Below are 16,927 nucleotides of genomic sequence, written 5' to 3' on the forward strand. Positions count from 1 at the left end.
TACCACAAAGAATAACTAGCATGTTTTTGGAAAAACTCAGGTAGGGAAAACACACAAACCAATATATAAAACAAGTAAGAAGTGGAAGGGGGTGGGGGACACACAGATTACAGGAGGAAGTTGAGAGTACGCATTCCCATCTTGCTGGAATGGGGCTCAGATATTATTTTCTTTAGTCTCTGAAGACTCGCTGGGGAAGAACGTGTCACTGCCCAGGGAGAAGTCGCTGAGATGGGCTGCTTTGTTCTTGAGGAGGAACTGGGTTCGGCGGTGCAGTAGTCTCTGTTGCTCCTGCTTGAGCTCGACATAGGAGCGGGAGAAGGTGTGGAAGATGGACGTGACAGGGAAGGCCATGAGGAGGATGCCACTCAGGATGCTACTCAGGGCCACCACCTGACCGGGGATACTGCGGGGAACCATGTCTCCGTAACCCACCGTGGTCATGGTGATCACGGCCCACCAGTAAGTGGCAGGGATGCTGGTGAAGTCCGGGGAGCCAGCCATCTCATTCTCGATGAGGTACAGGAGTGGGGAGAAGAGTGCGATGGCCACGCACAGGAACAGCAGCAGGAGGCCGAACTCTCGGGTGCAGCGACGGGCGGTGAGACCCAGAGTCTGCAGGCCCAGGGAATGCCTAGCCAGCCGCATGACATACAGGATGCGAAGCGCCCGTAACACCCTCAGGACCAGCCCCACCTTGTCCAGATAGTTGCTGCCCGAGCCTAGCTTCTTCTCCCCAGTGGAGGTGGAGTCCACGACCAGCGTGATGTAGTAGGGCAGGATGGCCACAACGTCAATCATGTTTAGCGGTCTCCTCAGGAACACCAGCTTCCTGCGGTCCTGGATGAAACGCAGAGTGAACTCCAGGGAGAACCAGGCCACACACACTGTCTCCACAATGAAGATGTTGTAGCACATCTGGGAGCACTTGCCCTTGAGAGACAAGAGCAAAGGGGATAAAAAAAAGTCAGTAAGGTGGTTCTTTTTTTGCACTATATGATAGTTTCAGAGGTGTGCACGGATGGGGGAAGTCTGGGATCTGACGTTCTAGCACCTATTGATTTCTCAATCCCAACATCTTAAACCAGAACTGTCTAACCCTGGTACCAGAGAACAATATTCCATCTTAAATCATCAGTTTATTCTTGGAAACATTACATTTTAATCAATTGATCAGATATTTAACCAACTGCAGTAATTCAGAAACCACATAATCTTCCTAAATAATCTTCAGCCCCCAATGATCAGATTTGCATTTGCAGTAATATTTGATCTGCCTAATCAGTCAATATCAAAGGTTTTCCTGGCCCACAGAAACAGTTGATATAACGTGACCTATAAATGTAACTAGATCGGGCTCTCCAAAACCAGGTTAAGACACCTCTGCATTATATGATTGACAGAACCTTCCCATTTATATTGAGATCCTTCTGTATTTTCCATTTTAGTTGTAGTTGTTCTAATGATAAAAAAACCTGCAATATTTCTTGCTATGCTTATGAATATGTCACGGAAAAAGAAGGTCAATATACACTTTTAATTTCTTGTAGTATATGGTATCTGACACTAGAGGGAAACAGCGTAATGCAGTTGAAGTTAAACTCATGTAAACCCCCAAAAATAAAAATACTACTGACCTCATATTGGAAAGAATCCTTAACCTGCATATTATGAGATTCCTGCTGATATACACTATACAATCAAAATCCCTTAATTTGGAGGATATCTTAGCTTTACTAGATTAAGTTTAAGTAATACTCTCCAAACCTAAAAAGGAGCAAGCACATCCATTAAATACTTCAAATGATATGTATCATTATGTTTACAGGCACAAATGACTACATATACACTTATTATTATTATTATTATTATTATTATTATTATTATTATTATTATTATTATTTTCCTTTACCTTACAGTGTGATTATTATTTATTAAGATAAGATGAAACTGGTTCGGACATGTCTTTATAGGATAAGATGTATTCTTATGAAGGAATGACTTCAAATTACATTTACAAACACAAAGTATCAATAGTGTTTTTGTTTTTTAACTTTGCAATTCATTATTTTTATCCATACAGATGCACCTGTGTAATGAAATAAATACAGAATTCTACTGTACTGTAGTCACATAGCGTAATATAATAGAGTGTGCTGCTATGGTTTAAACAAAATGGAAACTGTTAATAACTTGAATAACTTTTAATAAAATTGTTCAAGGCAAAATAAGATACTCCACCCTATCCTTCACCCAAACCTACACATTTATTTTAGTTCCAAGTACAGAAGGAGGAGGCAGACAATATAAATCAGGTAACTTTACATTTGTTTTTTTTGTTTTGTCCTTTCGGTCACACTTTACATAAAGGTACCATGATTCCTAATGAATTAATATATTAATACCACAGGATAAACAAATGAATGTATCATGCATTTCATCTGAGTTCTTATTTTAATCACATGTATAACAGGGTTAGGATTAGGTTTCAGGGTTAGGGTTAGGATACATGTGGATTCATGTACTCAACATCAGAACTCAGATGATGTTCATGTTGATGTTTAAATCCTATGGTATTCATATATTAATTCATGAGGAATCACGGTACCTATTTGTAAATTGTTACTGTTTTTTCTTAATCTAATTGAAAAATATTGACGCAGATTGTGCTGTGCATTTCTGACTGGTAGATCAAATTATATTCCTATCATAAAAGTTACTTCAGACATAGCCTAAATTGGAACATTCGCTAGTATTCTTACTTTTATAGACAATTAGATGTCTTGGCAGGTCCCTTTCATTTAAAGCAAAACCAATAGTTGGAAAACATTAAATTGATTGAAGGGGATAGCCTAGAAACATTTAAACCCTCTAACCCAACCCCTACCAATTACTATTTTAAGTGTTCTTTTGGTGGACAGCATAGATATAAGATATAGAATTTCTCAAAACATATTTAGCTTTTTCGAAATGGAATATTGGGACCAGTTTTATACGTAATCATATGTGCATTTAAGAAAAAAACATAGTTACAAATATAGTTAGAATTGTGTACTTACATATACCGTTAATCATTTTTACACATTAAGTACATAGTAATAATGCATAATTGCACTGTACTTGTGTAACTACAGATGTAAATACACTGTAACTAGAGACACTTATTGTAAAGTGTTACCAACTCTCTCACTGACATTTCTCCACAGCTTTAATAAGCCATCTCCACTAGAAGGAAAAGGGGCTGGAGTAAATCACATTTTCATTGATGATGGACATTTTTCTTGTGTCATCCACCTGCATTACAAATGCCAAGGTAAAGATGCACTGAATACATGAGCTGAAATAAAATAAATGTATATCCCTAAAGGGAAGTGTAAATAAGTATGTGAAGTTTCCAACAAATATATTCTGTGCTTTCCTTACATTGTAATACACTTCACATATCTTCCTAAAGCTTGTCAGTATGGAGAAGCCTTTTTTCTGAAACATGTTGCCAATAACGTACATTTTGAAACAAATATTAACTTGTATTTATCATGGCAACCATTCCCCCCATCTCAGGTGTTACATTTTAAAATATTAGTGTATACATTCTATATCATATGCATGAGATAAAGCACAACAGAATGACAAACCTAGCCAGCATTTTGTGTGTGCATGAGTATGAGTGTGAGTGTGTATGTGTGAGAGAGTGCGTGTGTGCAGGGGTGTAAAGTAACGAATTACAAGTACTTCATTCCTGTACTTAAGTACATTTTTTGAGTATTTGTACTTTAGTATTTATTATTTGTGGCTACTTTTACTCCACTACATTTATGAACAAAATAATATAATTTTTACTCCACTACATTTCCCAGACAGACGACTCTGTTACTCACTTCCGGTAGATCATTAATATGAATATTAAACTGGTTATATGCTTCATTCAACAATTCCATAGCACCATTCATACGTCAGTCACACACATTTTACCATTTGGGAAAAAAAACATATTTTGATTGGCCTTCACACAGTAGAAAAGCTCGGTCAATTTGATCATTTAGGATTGCTTTCAAAGTAGTATGCCCACAAAAAAAAAAAAAAAAAAAAAAGTTGTTTGTGGTTCACACTGGACACGAACGAAAATCATAGAACTGCCTGTATTTCAGTAGAAGCTTCCACACTGCTTTAAGACAATTAGCATCACTAAGATATAAACGGTCTACTTTTTTTCGTCGCGACTGGAAAGAATCTGACCAATCAGAAGGGACATCAACTGACGTGGAAACACGCACAGTATATGCACCCGGCCCATAACAAACAGTGTGGACGACGAGAAGTTAGTTTATGAGCTACAGCAATATCCATTACTGTATCATTGTAAATTAAAAGACAAACAAATCCATTAAAAAGACAATGCGTGGGTGAACATCACAGCAGCTTTAATGTAATGACAGCTGTCCATAAAAGATACAGTATTAATAAATAATATGCATAATTAAATGTGATTTTTATTTTACATTTTAACTTTATTATTTACTTTATGATATAAATAGTACAATTGAATGATAATGAGAAAAGGTCCCGAAATCATGTCCATGGTGTTTCCACTTTATATAAAACATTTTTTTTAAGATGGCATGCGTAAGGACATCAAATTTTATATACATAATGAAAAATTGATTTTGTAGCCACACTCTCACTTATTAGGTATTTATAGCCCACATGAAGGCACAGTAGTGTTGAAAGGTGTTGTTATTCAATACAATGACATTTTTGTAAAATACAAATGAAAGTAATTTCCAGATATGTGCCTAAATAACATTTATTTTGTTGGAGCTGGTTTTCTTCAAGATAAAATTGAGAAAACAAGAGAATAAAATACCTGGATAATTTATGGAAAATAAAATATTGGATCATCAAATGAATCTCTTGCGTGCCCTCTTCATAAGGCTCACACACAAACATACGCACATTCACTTTATTACTAAAATCACAATTTACTTTTACTTTTGGTACTTGAGTACTCTTGAAAGTAGCTACTTTTTTACTTTTAGTCAAGTACTGTTTGAGTAAGTTTTTGATAAAATATATTTACTTTTACTCAAGTTTGACTTCCGACTACTTTTTACACCTCTGTGTGTGTGTCCACAATTGATTTTTAATATCAATACGTCTTTAATTTGTCCAGTTTGGTTTTGGTCCTCACTGGCACAGCTTCAATTTAATTATTGTGCAAATTGAGGTCAGGTTTTATAACAGAAATTTGAGAGATCGTCAAACTTTGCCAGATTTCAAATTAGAGACTTTTGTTGAAGCATTCTCTTTGTTCCTTGAATTAATATTTATACAACCGTGTAGCAGTTATTAGGCTGAGAATCAACACACAATTAATAATTACTCCTGCTGTTGTATATTGTTGTTACTAAATTATATGTGCAATGTGCAAGGCCAATAATAATTAATTAAATAAATAATTTGCCTATCCGAAATACCCTTAAATTTCCTTAATGTAGCCTTTTAATTAAACCTGTTGGAGTAGAAAGGGGCAAATATGTTTCAAAATCACTCCTTTTTCTATATCTCCTTGTCGTGCATTTCTGTTGGCCTGCAATTTGTTGCTCAATGAAGAATGAAAATGAAAAATGAATGGTCTCTCTCTTTTTTTAACAATATACAACCACAAACAAATTGGAGAAAAAACACAAAAAATGTGTTAAAAGATACAGCAATCATGTAAACTTCATTTACAAATACAAGGATATTGACATACTTGGGAAAGCTAGTATGATGGTAAGTGCATATATTTAGCATTACAGATGCTCACACTTCTAAGCACATCTATCTAGCAGGATAATATTGTACAGGAGCTGCAAATGAAAGTAGGTAAATGTGTGTGTGTACAGCTTTACTTTGGAACTATGGCAAAGTATAGAAAATATGCATACAATATGAAGAAGGCTGGGTTAAAGGGGTTAACATACAAAATGAACTTAATATTGTTACAAACTGTTGAAAGTTCAGATAAGAGGAAGTGGACAATGAAAAATACCTTGTTAAAGAGTTGTTTCAGTTTAGATGTACTCTGAACGAATTGTTCCCCGCCAACTGTGATAAGGATGTGTTTGTGTTCAGCCATCTCTGTCTCAAGGTGTTGAAATAGCGTCTGTGTCTCATGTTTGTGTAACACGGGATAAACCTATCGATAAAGGGTTTCCTCCCCCCAGCAACGGATGATAACAAGGCCAAAGACGACCACCATGACCTTTGGCCAGGGATTGGTTTAGGGGTCCGTCGTGTCACCATGCTTCTGTGTACTAATACCCCTGTGTGTATTGCTGTATTTTTGTAGAGAAACCTCACGGAGATTGCCTCTGTGTCGGATCTTTTCCCAAGCTGATTTTACGAATACACTTTCTGATCAACGCTCAACACTCTCTCAGCCTGTTTTATTAGAAGGAAAATATCAACAAAGAAGTTTGCTTCAACACAATAGCCTACGTGTATATTCATACCTTGATAAATTGTGACAGAAATGTGATATGCTGTACAACAGCATGTGTTTTACATATGGGTCTTCTCGTGGCTGTGTCACAAACCCTCCTGATCGGACTCCCCAGGATGAGGCCCTTGCAGCTGTGGTTTCACGCACCAAAGATGCACCCATGCCGCGATCGAGTCCCACTGAGTGATGGTCACTCAGGCATGCTGGAAGGCATTCTGTCATTGGCTGAGCCCTCTGAAACTAACTCTTGGTGTGCCCCTCAGGCCGATCTGTCACCAAGTGGTCATGATGACAGATGCTTCCAATCAAAGCTAGGGGGAGTCTGCAACTGATGCAGAGTCCGAGGCTGGTGGACGGAGCCCTTCAGGCCCCTACACATCAATGTGGTGGAACTCCAAGCAGTGTTCCTCGGACCAGTGGTCGCCTAAATCGACAGGGAAGAGGGTCTCCGGCAGTGGTGTCATTTGTGGGGGCTGGGGGGGCAATTGAAGAATTAAAAGAAAAATTGCGAGTATTACACAATGTCTAGTTTAACGTGTTACAATTTGTAACAAAATAAAAGAAAGTAGAATTTTGTATACAAATGCGATTTTTTTCCCCACAGAGTGGACCTGAGATTTACTGTAGTTCAGTTCCACAACATTTCCAAACTCCAGTATTACTTTCTCATCATGTATGTCCCAAGTAACCAATCAGATGCATCATATACGTTCTGCCCCCTGGAGCAGTTCTGTCCTAACAGAGTTAGTTTCCAAATCCTTGCTTCACTGATTGGGTAATTTACCTCTGCTTGAAGGTGGGACTAAGCAGAGTGACAGGAGTTTGGAAATGCCGTGGAAGCAGCGATCGGTTATAAAATATACGGTAAATATATATGGTAAAATATACAATTTTATATATTTACATTTTGCATAGAATAAATACTGTCATTAACAACCGTATTGAATGTATTTTCATTATGTTTTCGTTATTCCAATTCATATTTTTCAACATTAATTATGAACAGTTATCATCAACATGTACGGTACAGGCGAACACGTCTTAAATGTAATATGTAATATCTTTGTTGGTACAGAAAAATGTTTCTCCAATATGACAAAAATGTATTAGGCTTAACAAACAATTGAGGTAGAGAGATGAAAAAAAACAATGACATAATATTATATATGAAATGAAGTGTTGATGTAGCCAATAGGTGTTTTGTGTATGAAGGTCATGGTTTTGCTTTTGGTGTTAAATATAAGAGGGGACTGGGTAAAAGCTGGACCATGAAAAAAAACAGCCCAGATGTGGAACTACAGTTAACTACAATAATCATTATTATGGCACCTTGCAATTTTATGAATAGAAATGCCATTCAGATCAATACAAAACTGCCGCTTTTTTACATTTGTTTAACTAAACATTGAATGTAGTGCTTAATTTGTTACAATGTATCAGGCAATCCAGCTGGTACATTGTTTCAAGTTTCAGATACATTGCGAGCTCAGAAATAAGAGTGCGGAAGTCCTATTTACCGTTTTGAATTCTGTTAGATGAAAATATTTAAACTTTGTTCCCCCAAGGTTTTGCCAAATTGGCGCCACGAGTCTGTGGTTGCCCAGGCTGTAGCGCCGTCTGCTATTGTGGGTGTAGTCCAATTTGTGGTTGGAAAAACAGTTCACAAGTGAAAGTGACGTCTCCTGCTCTGTCTCCAGCTCAGGGACAGACTCTTCTTCGTCAGGCTCCAGACAGTACTCTACTGTTAAGGCTCTTCCCTATTCCCAGTATTCCTCTCCATCAGGCGAAACATGCCCAGGTTGTCCAACCTGGAAACACCACTCTTCACCTGCAAGGCACACTGGACAGACCTTGCAATCCGTGGTTGGGGAAGACTGCAGTTGAAGAGGCACTTCCTCTTCTTCTTCAGGCTGGAAGCAGGGCGAGAGCTTTGCCTCCTCTGGCTGCAAGGCCTTGTCCTCCTGCTGATGCTGGTTCTGTTTCTCCATGAAATCCAGCAACTCCTGCACAGCCGTCTTAATGTCAGACTGACCTCCTTGGATAACCTCCAGTTTGTCAGGAACAGACAGGTACAGAAACTCCAACAGTAAGGTGCAAGTGGTTAGGTGCAGGTATTTGAGGCCTTCTGTCGTCAGCCACATTGCGGATCTCCACTTTGTTTTCCACCACCTCTTGGAGGAGAGGTTTTGTAGTCTCCTCCACTGAAAGATCTGCCCTGACCCTGGCCTTGCCTCTCACACTGCCACAACACACATATATACACCGATCAGCCATAACATTATGACCACTGACAGGTGAAGTGAATAACACTGATAATCCCCATGTCAGTGGGTGGGATATATTAGGCAGCGAGTGAACATTTTGTCCTCAAAGTTGATGTGTTAGAAGCAGGAAAAATGGGCAAGCGTAAGGATCTGAGCGACTTTGACTGCAGTTCTTGTGGGGTGTTCCCGGTCTGCAGTTGTCAGTACCTATCAAAAGTGGTCCAAGGAAGGAAAAGCAGTGAACCGGCGACAGGGTCATGGGCGGCCAAGGCTCATTGATGCACGTGGGGAGCGAACGCTGGCCCGTGTGGTCCGATCCAACAGACGAGCTACTGTAGCTCAAATTGCTGAAAAAGTTAAGGCTGGTTCTGATAGAATGGTGTCAGAACACACAGTGGATCGTAGTGTGTTGCGTATGGGGCTGCGTAGCAGCAGACCACTCAGGGTGCCCATGCTGACCCCTGTCCACTACCGAAAGTGCCTACAATGGGCACGTGAGCATCAGAACTTGACCACGGAGCAATGGAAGAAGGTGGCCTGGTCTGATGAATTACGAGTTCAAGGTGTTGACTTGGCCTCCAAATTCCCCAGATCTCAATCCAATCGAGCATCTGTGGGATGTGCTGGACAAACAAGTCCGATCCATGGAGGCCCCACCTCACAACTTACAGGACTTAAAAGATCTGCGGCTAACGTCTTGGTGCCAGATACCACAGCACACCTTCAGAGGTCTAGTGGAGTCCATGCCGTGACAGGTCAGGGCTGTTTTGGCGGCAAAAGGGGGACCTACACAATATTAGGCATTTGGTCATAATGTTATAGCTGATCGGTGGATATATATATATATATATATATATACTCACCTAAAGGATTATTAGGAACACCTGTTCAATTTCTCATTAATGCAATTATCTAACCAACCAATCACATGGCAGTTGCTTCAATGCATTTAGGGGTGTGGTCCTGGTCAAGACAATCTCATGAACTCCAAACTGAATGTCTGAATGGGAAAGAAAGGTGATTTAAGCAATTTTGAGCGTGGCATGGTTGTTGGTGCCAGACGGGCCGGTCTGAGTATTTCACAATCTGCTCAGTTACTGGGATTTTCACGCACAACCATTTCTAGGGTTTACAAAGAATGGTGTGAAAAGGGAAAAACATCCAGTATGCGGCAGTCCTGTGGGTGAAAATGCCTTGTTGATGCTAGAGGTCAGAGGAGAATGGGCCGACTGATTCAAGCTGATAGAAGAGCAACTTTGACTGAAATAACCACTCGTTACAACCGAGGTATGCAGCAAAGCATTTGTGAAGCCACAACACGTACAACCTTGAGGCGGATGGGCTACAACAGCAGAAGACCCCACCGGGTACCACTCATCTCCACTACAAATAGGAAAAAGAGGCTACAATTTGCACAAGCTCACCAAAATTGGACAGTTGAAGACTGGAAAAATGTTGCCTGGTCTGATGAGTCTCGATTTCTCTTGAGACATTCAGATGGTAGAGTCAGAATTTGGCGTAAACAGAATGAGAACATGGATCCATCATGCCTTGTTACCACTGTGCAGGCTGCTGGTGGTGGTGTAATGGTGTGGGGGATGTTTTCTTGGCACACTTTAGGCCCCTTAGTGCCAATTGGGCATCGTTTAAATGCCACGGCCTACCTGAGCATTGTTTCTGACCATGTCCATCCCTTTATGACCACCATGTACCCATCCTCTGATGGCTACTTCCAGCAGGATAATGCACCATGTCACAAAGGTCGAATCATTTCAAATTGGTTTCTTGAACATGACAATGAGTTCACTGTACTAAACTGGCCCCCACAGTCACCAGATCTCAACCCAATAGAGCCTCTTTGGGATGTGGTGGAACGGGAGCTTCGTGCCCTGGATGTGCATCCCACAAATCTCCATCAACTGCAAGATGCTATCCTATCAATATGGGCCAACATTTCTAAAGAATGCTTTCAGCACCTTGTTGAATCAATGCCACGTAGAATTAAGGCAGTTCTGAAGGCGAAAGGGGGTCAAACATAGTATTAGTATAGTGTTCCTAATAATCCTTTAGGGGAGTGTATACATGGGGGCCAGTGTATGCACACACACACATGCATGCATGCACATACGCACACAATTATACATGAACAGTACTGATTGATAAATAAAGATGGTATTACTGGATACAAAATACAGGAGATACCAATAAAGCTTTCAAACTTTTTCTATTAAAATTAACAAAACAAATTTAAAAACAAACAAACATGCAAATCATATTAGGCTACACTGCTAGTTAAATTTAAGGAAGCCATAATGTTAAAACTTGGAAATGTCTTCTATCTCATGATAGCTGTGCTGACAGCCATAATATAGATTCATAACATCTGCTGTAAATGCCAGATACACATGGTTTATGTTTTGTGTGGCTGTTCTTTGAAAGCTCAATTAAATCATTTCTAATTCTCTTGCTTCTTTAACCTACATTATTTCCTGTCTTTGTATCCTATCATTCAGGTAATTTTAAAATGCTTCCTGTAAACATCTGTATATCTGTGATAAAAGGATACAAATGACTGAATGCAAGGAAGAACCTCTTGGTGTGACTGTAAATGATCTCTTTATATGGATGGTTTATTAACCTTTTGGAATCTATAAACTAATTACCATTGATCTTTCACTTAGATTAACAGTGATGGGGGACTGAATTATACAATATGCAGTTTGGTCATGTTTTTTCATTATGTTGATGACATTAGAGTATTGTGGACTCACTAAAAGAATCAATACAATTGTCTGTTTAGAAGTCTGGAAAAAGCTGCTCTCTGGTGGATTTATTTCCTGCAGATTTCAATGTATGACAAATTATTTACCTTAGTCACAGTACAGTATATTGTTATGAAACTGCAGCTTTACAAGTATATACTGTAATTTATGATGAATACCAATATCCATCCACAGTGCCTGTTTACACCTGGAGACCACTTTGATCATCTCTTATATCTTAATGCTATTCATAAGATAGTAATGTGTGAATGATTTTTAATTAAGTCATTTTGTTGCCTTTGTAATGCTGTGTATATGTTGAACAATGATTGGAAGTGTTTATGATTCCATGCAGGTTGCCTTGGAAAAGGGGCACTGTTAAATGGCTGAATATTGTGATGTAGGTGTGTACAGATAATTATTTAATACAAATATTTCCCTGTGCTTTTTACTTTAAATTCTATTGCCACCTACTCACTTCTGCAGCAAACATAATTTTTGCAGCCATATGAATATATAATCGATGCCACAAAATAGGGGACAAGAAGAAGTAGAAAAAAATAACAAAAAAATAAAATCTATCTGGAATTGGTTGATCCCTGTGAGAGAGCACAACATCCTCCACAATCTCAAATCCTCAAAAAGTTAAAATGCATCTGCAATGCTCTCCAAGTACCCAATCACCGCAACCTGGGTATATTCTGCTTCCAAACCTTCCCCTTCAAAAAGTGGAGGTGAGTTTGACTGAATAGAACTGGCGGAGATGCGATGATGGAAACTTCCCCTTGATAAGTACAAGCTGGAAAAAATATTTGCTGAGACATGTGAAAGGTGGAGGTTACACTTACATTCTCCTCCTCTTCCCTCAAGGAGGGCATGGTGCTGATGGAGAGGTTGATGGCGGTAATGGTCACAAACAGAACGGAGAGGCAAGCAAAAATTTTCCCAGGGAGACCGGAGTGGGGCCTCTCCACCATGTCCCTGAGCTTTCCCATGCACAGTGCCCCTCTGGACTCAGCGGGGAGGGGCTCACAAGGGTTACTGTCGGTCTCCAGCAACTCTTCGCCTTGGTCCATCTCCTCATACTCCTCGATCCGCTGGAGGAACTTGCGCTTACAACACCACTCCATGCTGTCCTCCTCGATGCCCCAGTAGAGGAGCTCGTCGCGGAAGGAGAGGGCACACATCTCTCGCAGCACACGCAGCTTGCCAACTCGCAGGAAGGTGAGGATGGTGCGGAAGGCTCCCGGGTTGCGGTCAAAGAAGAACTCGTTGCAAGTGACATCATAGTCATCACACACCCTCATGATCTCATCAAAGTTGGTGCACAACTTGAGCTGGCCAAGTCTGGTGAGGGGAAAGTTATCTAGCGTGTTCCAGGGCAGAAGGTACCTCATCCCCCCCACGTTGATGATGGCATGGTGCTTGCGGGTGCCGGGCTGGACTGAGGCGTAGGGATCCTGGCCGGATGGAAGGAGCTGGGCCCGCTTGTAGAACACCCCCTTGAGGGCTTCCTGCTCGGCAAAAGATGGCTGGTTGAGGGAGGTGTCGGAGGCACAGCTGAGGGCACTGTAGTCATAGTCAGAGCCATCTCCTGTGAGAAGAGTCATGTTGAGCCCCAGCTGTCACATCCCTGTGGTCACCACTCCCACTATAACATCACTCCCTGCTGGAGAGAGAAAGGTGGGCGTTAATAACTGCCAGTGTACAAAGACAACCTCTCAAAACACCCTGGGCCTTGCACTTTCTGTGTCTCCTGGTTGCTGAAGGGAAATGTGTACAAAGCTTGGGCTTTCCAGATTATATACTTATATGGTTGTTGCTAGCAATTTATATTAATTAATTTATTTTGTTATTCTTACAATGTATGAGAATGAGGCTCAGAACAACTATGAAAAGAATGTCTGCTAAATAAGTGTTTACAATTCAGATACAACAAGTTGACAGCATTTTCTAAATATTTACACAAAGACGATAATTTATTAATCTAGTGGAATCATAAATTAATGTTATCTTATTTTAAACAATATGTATCCCCATTTACATTTACATGTGTTATAGCCCGAATTTCTTTAGATCACTTATTTGTGTTAGTCTGTGTTGCCCATTTGGTTTAACTCTGTAGTTGTAATACATCCTAGCTATTTAAGCCTATGGTATGGGAATCTTCTTGTTTCTGTATTTCCTATATAATCTGCTGCATTTTTGCTTCCATGTATAATTTATTGTTTAATTTTATAATAATAATAATAATGATAATAACTTTATGTATATATCACTTTTCAAGCACAAAGCACAGAGTGCTGTACAATACAAAAATAATAGTTACAAAAATGATATACAAGGAAATGAAAAGATAAAAAAGATGCAATCAGGAAAGTACATACAAAATGTAAAACAATAAAGCTAATGAAAATAGTCGGGGAGAACAAATCCAGTAGAAAAAAAAAACTTGCAAGAAAAGTATCTTTAAAAATTGTTAATAACTGTTAACTTTCAAGTCGGAAGCACAGCCCAAGGGGGAGGGGTTTCTGCGCACTTCCGCGGGAACCCGATTGAAACGTAACTCTATCAAAGCTGCCATTGGCCCTTGCGGTCGTCACTCAGAACAGGTCCCTTCCCACTTCCTGTTCTATAAAATGTGAGGTCAGCGCAGGTTCGTCCTCTTTTGCCTCTTCGCTTGACTCAGGAACGTAAGGTCTCTGTGTCTGTGTTTGTAATAAACATTCAAACTGCATATTTCGGCTGGCTGGCTCACTTCATAGTGTTGTTCACCACCGTTTTCGCTACACATCGTCTCTGTCTTGTGTGTGTTTAGTTACTATTGATAGCTAATGCCGATTCTGTCCCGTCCACGCACCGGAGGTCCGACTGCGCTTTCGGTTTCAGTTTCGTTCACAAGAAGAGCCTTTTAAAAATAATAGTCGTGTTTATATAGTGCTATATACACTCACCTAAAGGATTATTAGGAACACCATACTAATACTGTGTTTGACCCCCTTTCGCCTTCAGAACTGCCTTAATTCTACGTGGCATTGATTCAACAAGGTGCTGAAAGCATTCTTTAGAAATGTTGGCCCATATTGATAGGATAGCATCTTGCAGTTGATGGAGATTTGTGGGATGCACATCCAGGGCACGAAGCTCCCGTTCCACCACATCCCAAAGATGCTCTATTGGGTTGAGATCTGGTGACTGTGGGGGCCAGTTTAGTACAGTGAACTCATTGTCATGTTCAAGAAACCAATTTGAAATGATTCGACCTTTGTGACATGGTGCATTATCCTGCTGGAAGTAGCCATCAGAGGATGGGTACATGGTGGTCATAAAGGGATGGACATGGTCAGAAACAATGCTCAGGTAGGCCGTGGCATTTAAACGATGCCCAATTGGCACTAAGGGGCCTAAAGTGTGCCAAGAAAACATCCCCCACACCATTACACCACCACCAGCAGCCTGCACAGTGGTAACAAGGCATGATGGATCCATGTTCTCATTCTGTTTACGCCAAATTCTGACTCTACCATCTGAATGTCTCAAGAGAAATCGAGACTCATCAGACCAGGCAACATTTTTCCAGTCTTCAACTGTCCAATTTTGGTGAGCTTGTGCAAATTGTAGCCTCTTTTTCCTATTTGTAGTGGAGATGAGTGGTACCCGGTGGGGTCTTCTGCTGTTGTAGCCCATCCGCCTCAAGGTTGTACGTGTTGTGGCTTCACAAATGCTTTGCTGCATACCTCGGTTGTAACGAGTGGTTATTTCAGTCAAAGTTGCTCTTCTATCAGCTTGAATCAGTCGGCCCATTCTCCTCTGACCTCTAGCATCAACAAGGCATTTTCGCCCACAGGACTGCTGCATACTGGATGTTTTTCCCTTTTCACACCATTCTTTGTAAACCCTAGAAATGGTTGTGCGTGAAAATCCCAGTAACTGAGCAGATTGTGAAATACTCAGACCGGCCCGTCTGGCACCAACAACCATGCCACGCTCAAAATTGCTTAAATCACCTTTCTTTCCCATTCAGACATTCAGTTTGGAGTTCATGAGATTGTCTTGACCAGGACCACACCCCTAAATGCATTGAAGCAACTGCCATGTGATTGGTTGGTTAGATAATTGCATTAATGAGAAATTGAACAGGTGTTCCTAATAATCCTTTAGGTGAGTGTATATTCCGACTGCTTGCTGTGTTGGTTTTTTGTCCACAGGGCTTTTTCCTCCACAGCAGGAGCGCTAGCAGCGGCAGTAAAATGGTGTGTCGTAAGAGATCTCGCCCGCGTGAGGTGCTCCTCCGCCAGCTTGCGCCCACACTACAGCCCATGGCTGCGGCTGTAGGAGATCTCGCTCTCTCGGTTCGCCGAGAACGAGCACTGCTAGGCCTCCCGGTCCGTGCGTGCGTGCCTCAGTTTTAGATCCCGCTACAGCTGGTGGTCTACTACCCTCGCCCCCCAGACTCCGTGTCACCCGGTGTCCCCGGAAACCCCAGCACACACGGTGTGGTTAAGCCTACGGGCCTACGCGGCACTTGTATCCAGCACCTGGTGCTTGGTATACACAGTGTTCAGTCCGGCAACAGCAAGGTTGCATGTGGTTGGTGTCGCAGCGCCCCCGTGTATATCAACGTTACCGGGTGGAGACGCACTTACAGCGGCGGGCCCGATAGGCGCTCCACTTGTTGCAGAGGCGTTCCAGTTGTTGTGTGCCCCCGGTGCAAATACTGATCGGCGCCTCTGCTGCATGTTTCCCTGTGCACGCGCGTGTGTGGTCGGCGCTCGGCGATGAGCTCCTCTCGCCCCCGCCACTGTGCCGCTTGCGGGCACCGCACCTTGCCAGTCTGGAGTGGGGAAGTCTTATGCCCTGTCTGTCTGGGCACCGACAGCGGGCGCGATTTGGCTGCGACTTCCGGGTTTGCTACGGCGCGCTCGGAGGTCCACTATCTTACCGGGCGCCGCCGCACTTGTCGCCGTGCCCAGCGACTCCCCACTCTGGCGAGTGACGGGGGGGCCTCGGGGGCACTGGATTTCCACCTCTCCCCGAGCCCCTCCGTCCCCTCCTCCATGATGGTTGTGCTGGGGACAGCCGCGCCTCCTGCGCCAGCTTCCCCACCTACTTCCGCTGCTGCGCTAGCTGTTGCTCCCGCACCTGCCACGGCAGCTGCCCCCCCCGCGACAGCTGTGCCTCCCCTGCCTGATGCCACGCACGCGAGCGACGCCCCCGGGGTTCCTCCCCCTGTTCTGAATCTTCGCTGGCCTCCTCCCCGCCGCGCCGTCGACAAAGGAGGTCAGGCTCAGTGGACAGAGAGCGCATTGAGGCTATCCTTCCTCTCAGCAGCAGGATGGACCAAATCTGCACTCTCCTGGCCGCGCAGGCAGCGCAAGCAGTGCAACAGGTGCGGCCCCCCCACACCATGATGCTCC

At 42.0% G+C, this 16,927-nt stretch overlaps 1 protein-coding gene across 1 annotated transcript; it reads right to left on the reverse strand.

Annotated features, from left to right (window-relative positions):
- On the reverse strand, nucleotides 1–13,153 carry kcng1 (potassium voltage-gated channel, subfamily G, member 1). The gene is made up of 2 exons (XM_066702926.1): nucleotides 12,359–13,153; nucleotides 1–933 (listed from the first exon to the last, which is right to left on the reverse strand). Exons 1-2 carry the CDS (start codon nucleotides 13,118–13,120, stop codon nucleotides 157–159), a joined length of 1,539 nt encoding a protein of 512 aa, XP_066559023.1. The 5' UTR covers nucleotides 13,121–13,153; the 3' UTR covers nucleotides 1–156.
- Between the last annotated feature and the right edge of the window lie 3,774 nt (nucleotides 13,154–16,927).

Source organism: Amia ocellicauda, chromosome 4 (assembly GCF_036373705.1).
Source record: "Amia ocellicauda isolate fAmiCal2 chromosome 4, fAmiCal2.hap1, whole genome shotgun sequence".
Lineage (NCBI taxonomy): Eukaryota > Metazoa > Chordata > Actinopteri > Amiiformes > Amiidae > Amia > Amia ocellicauda.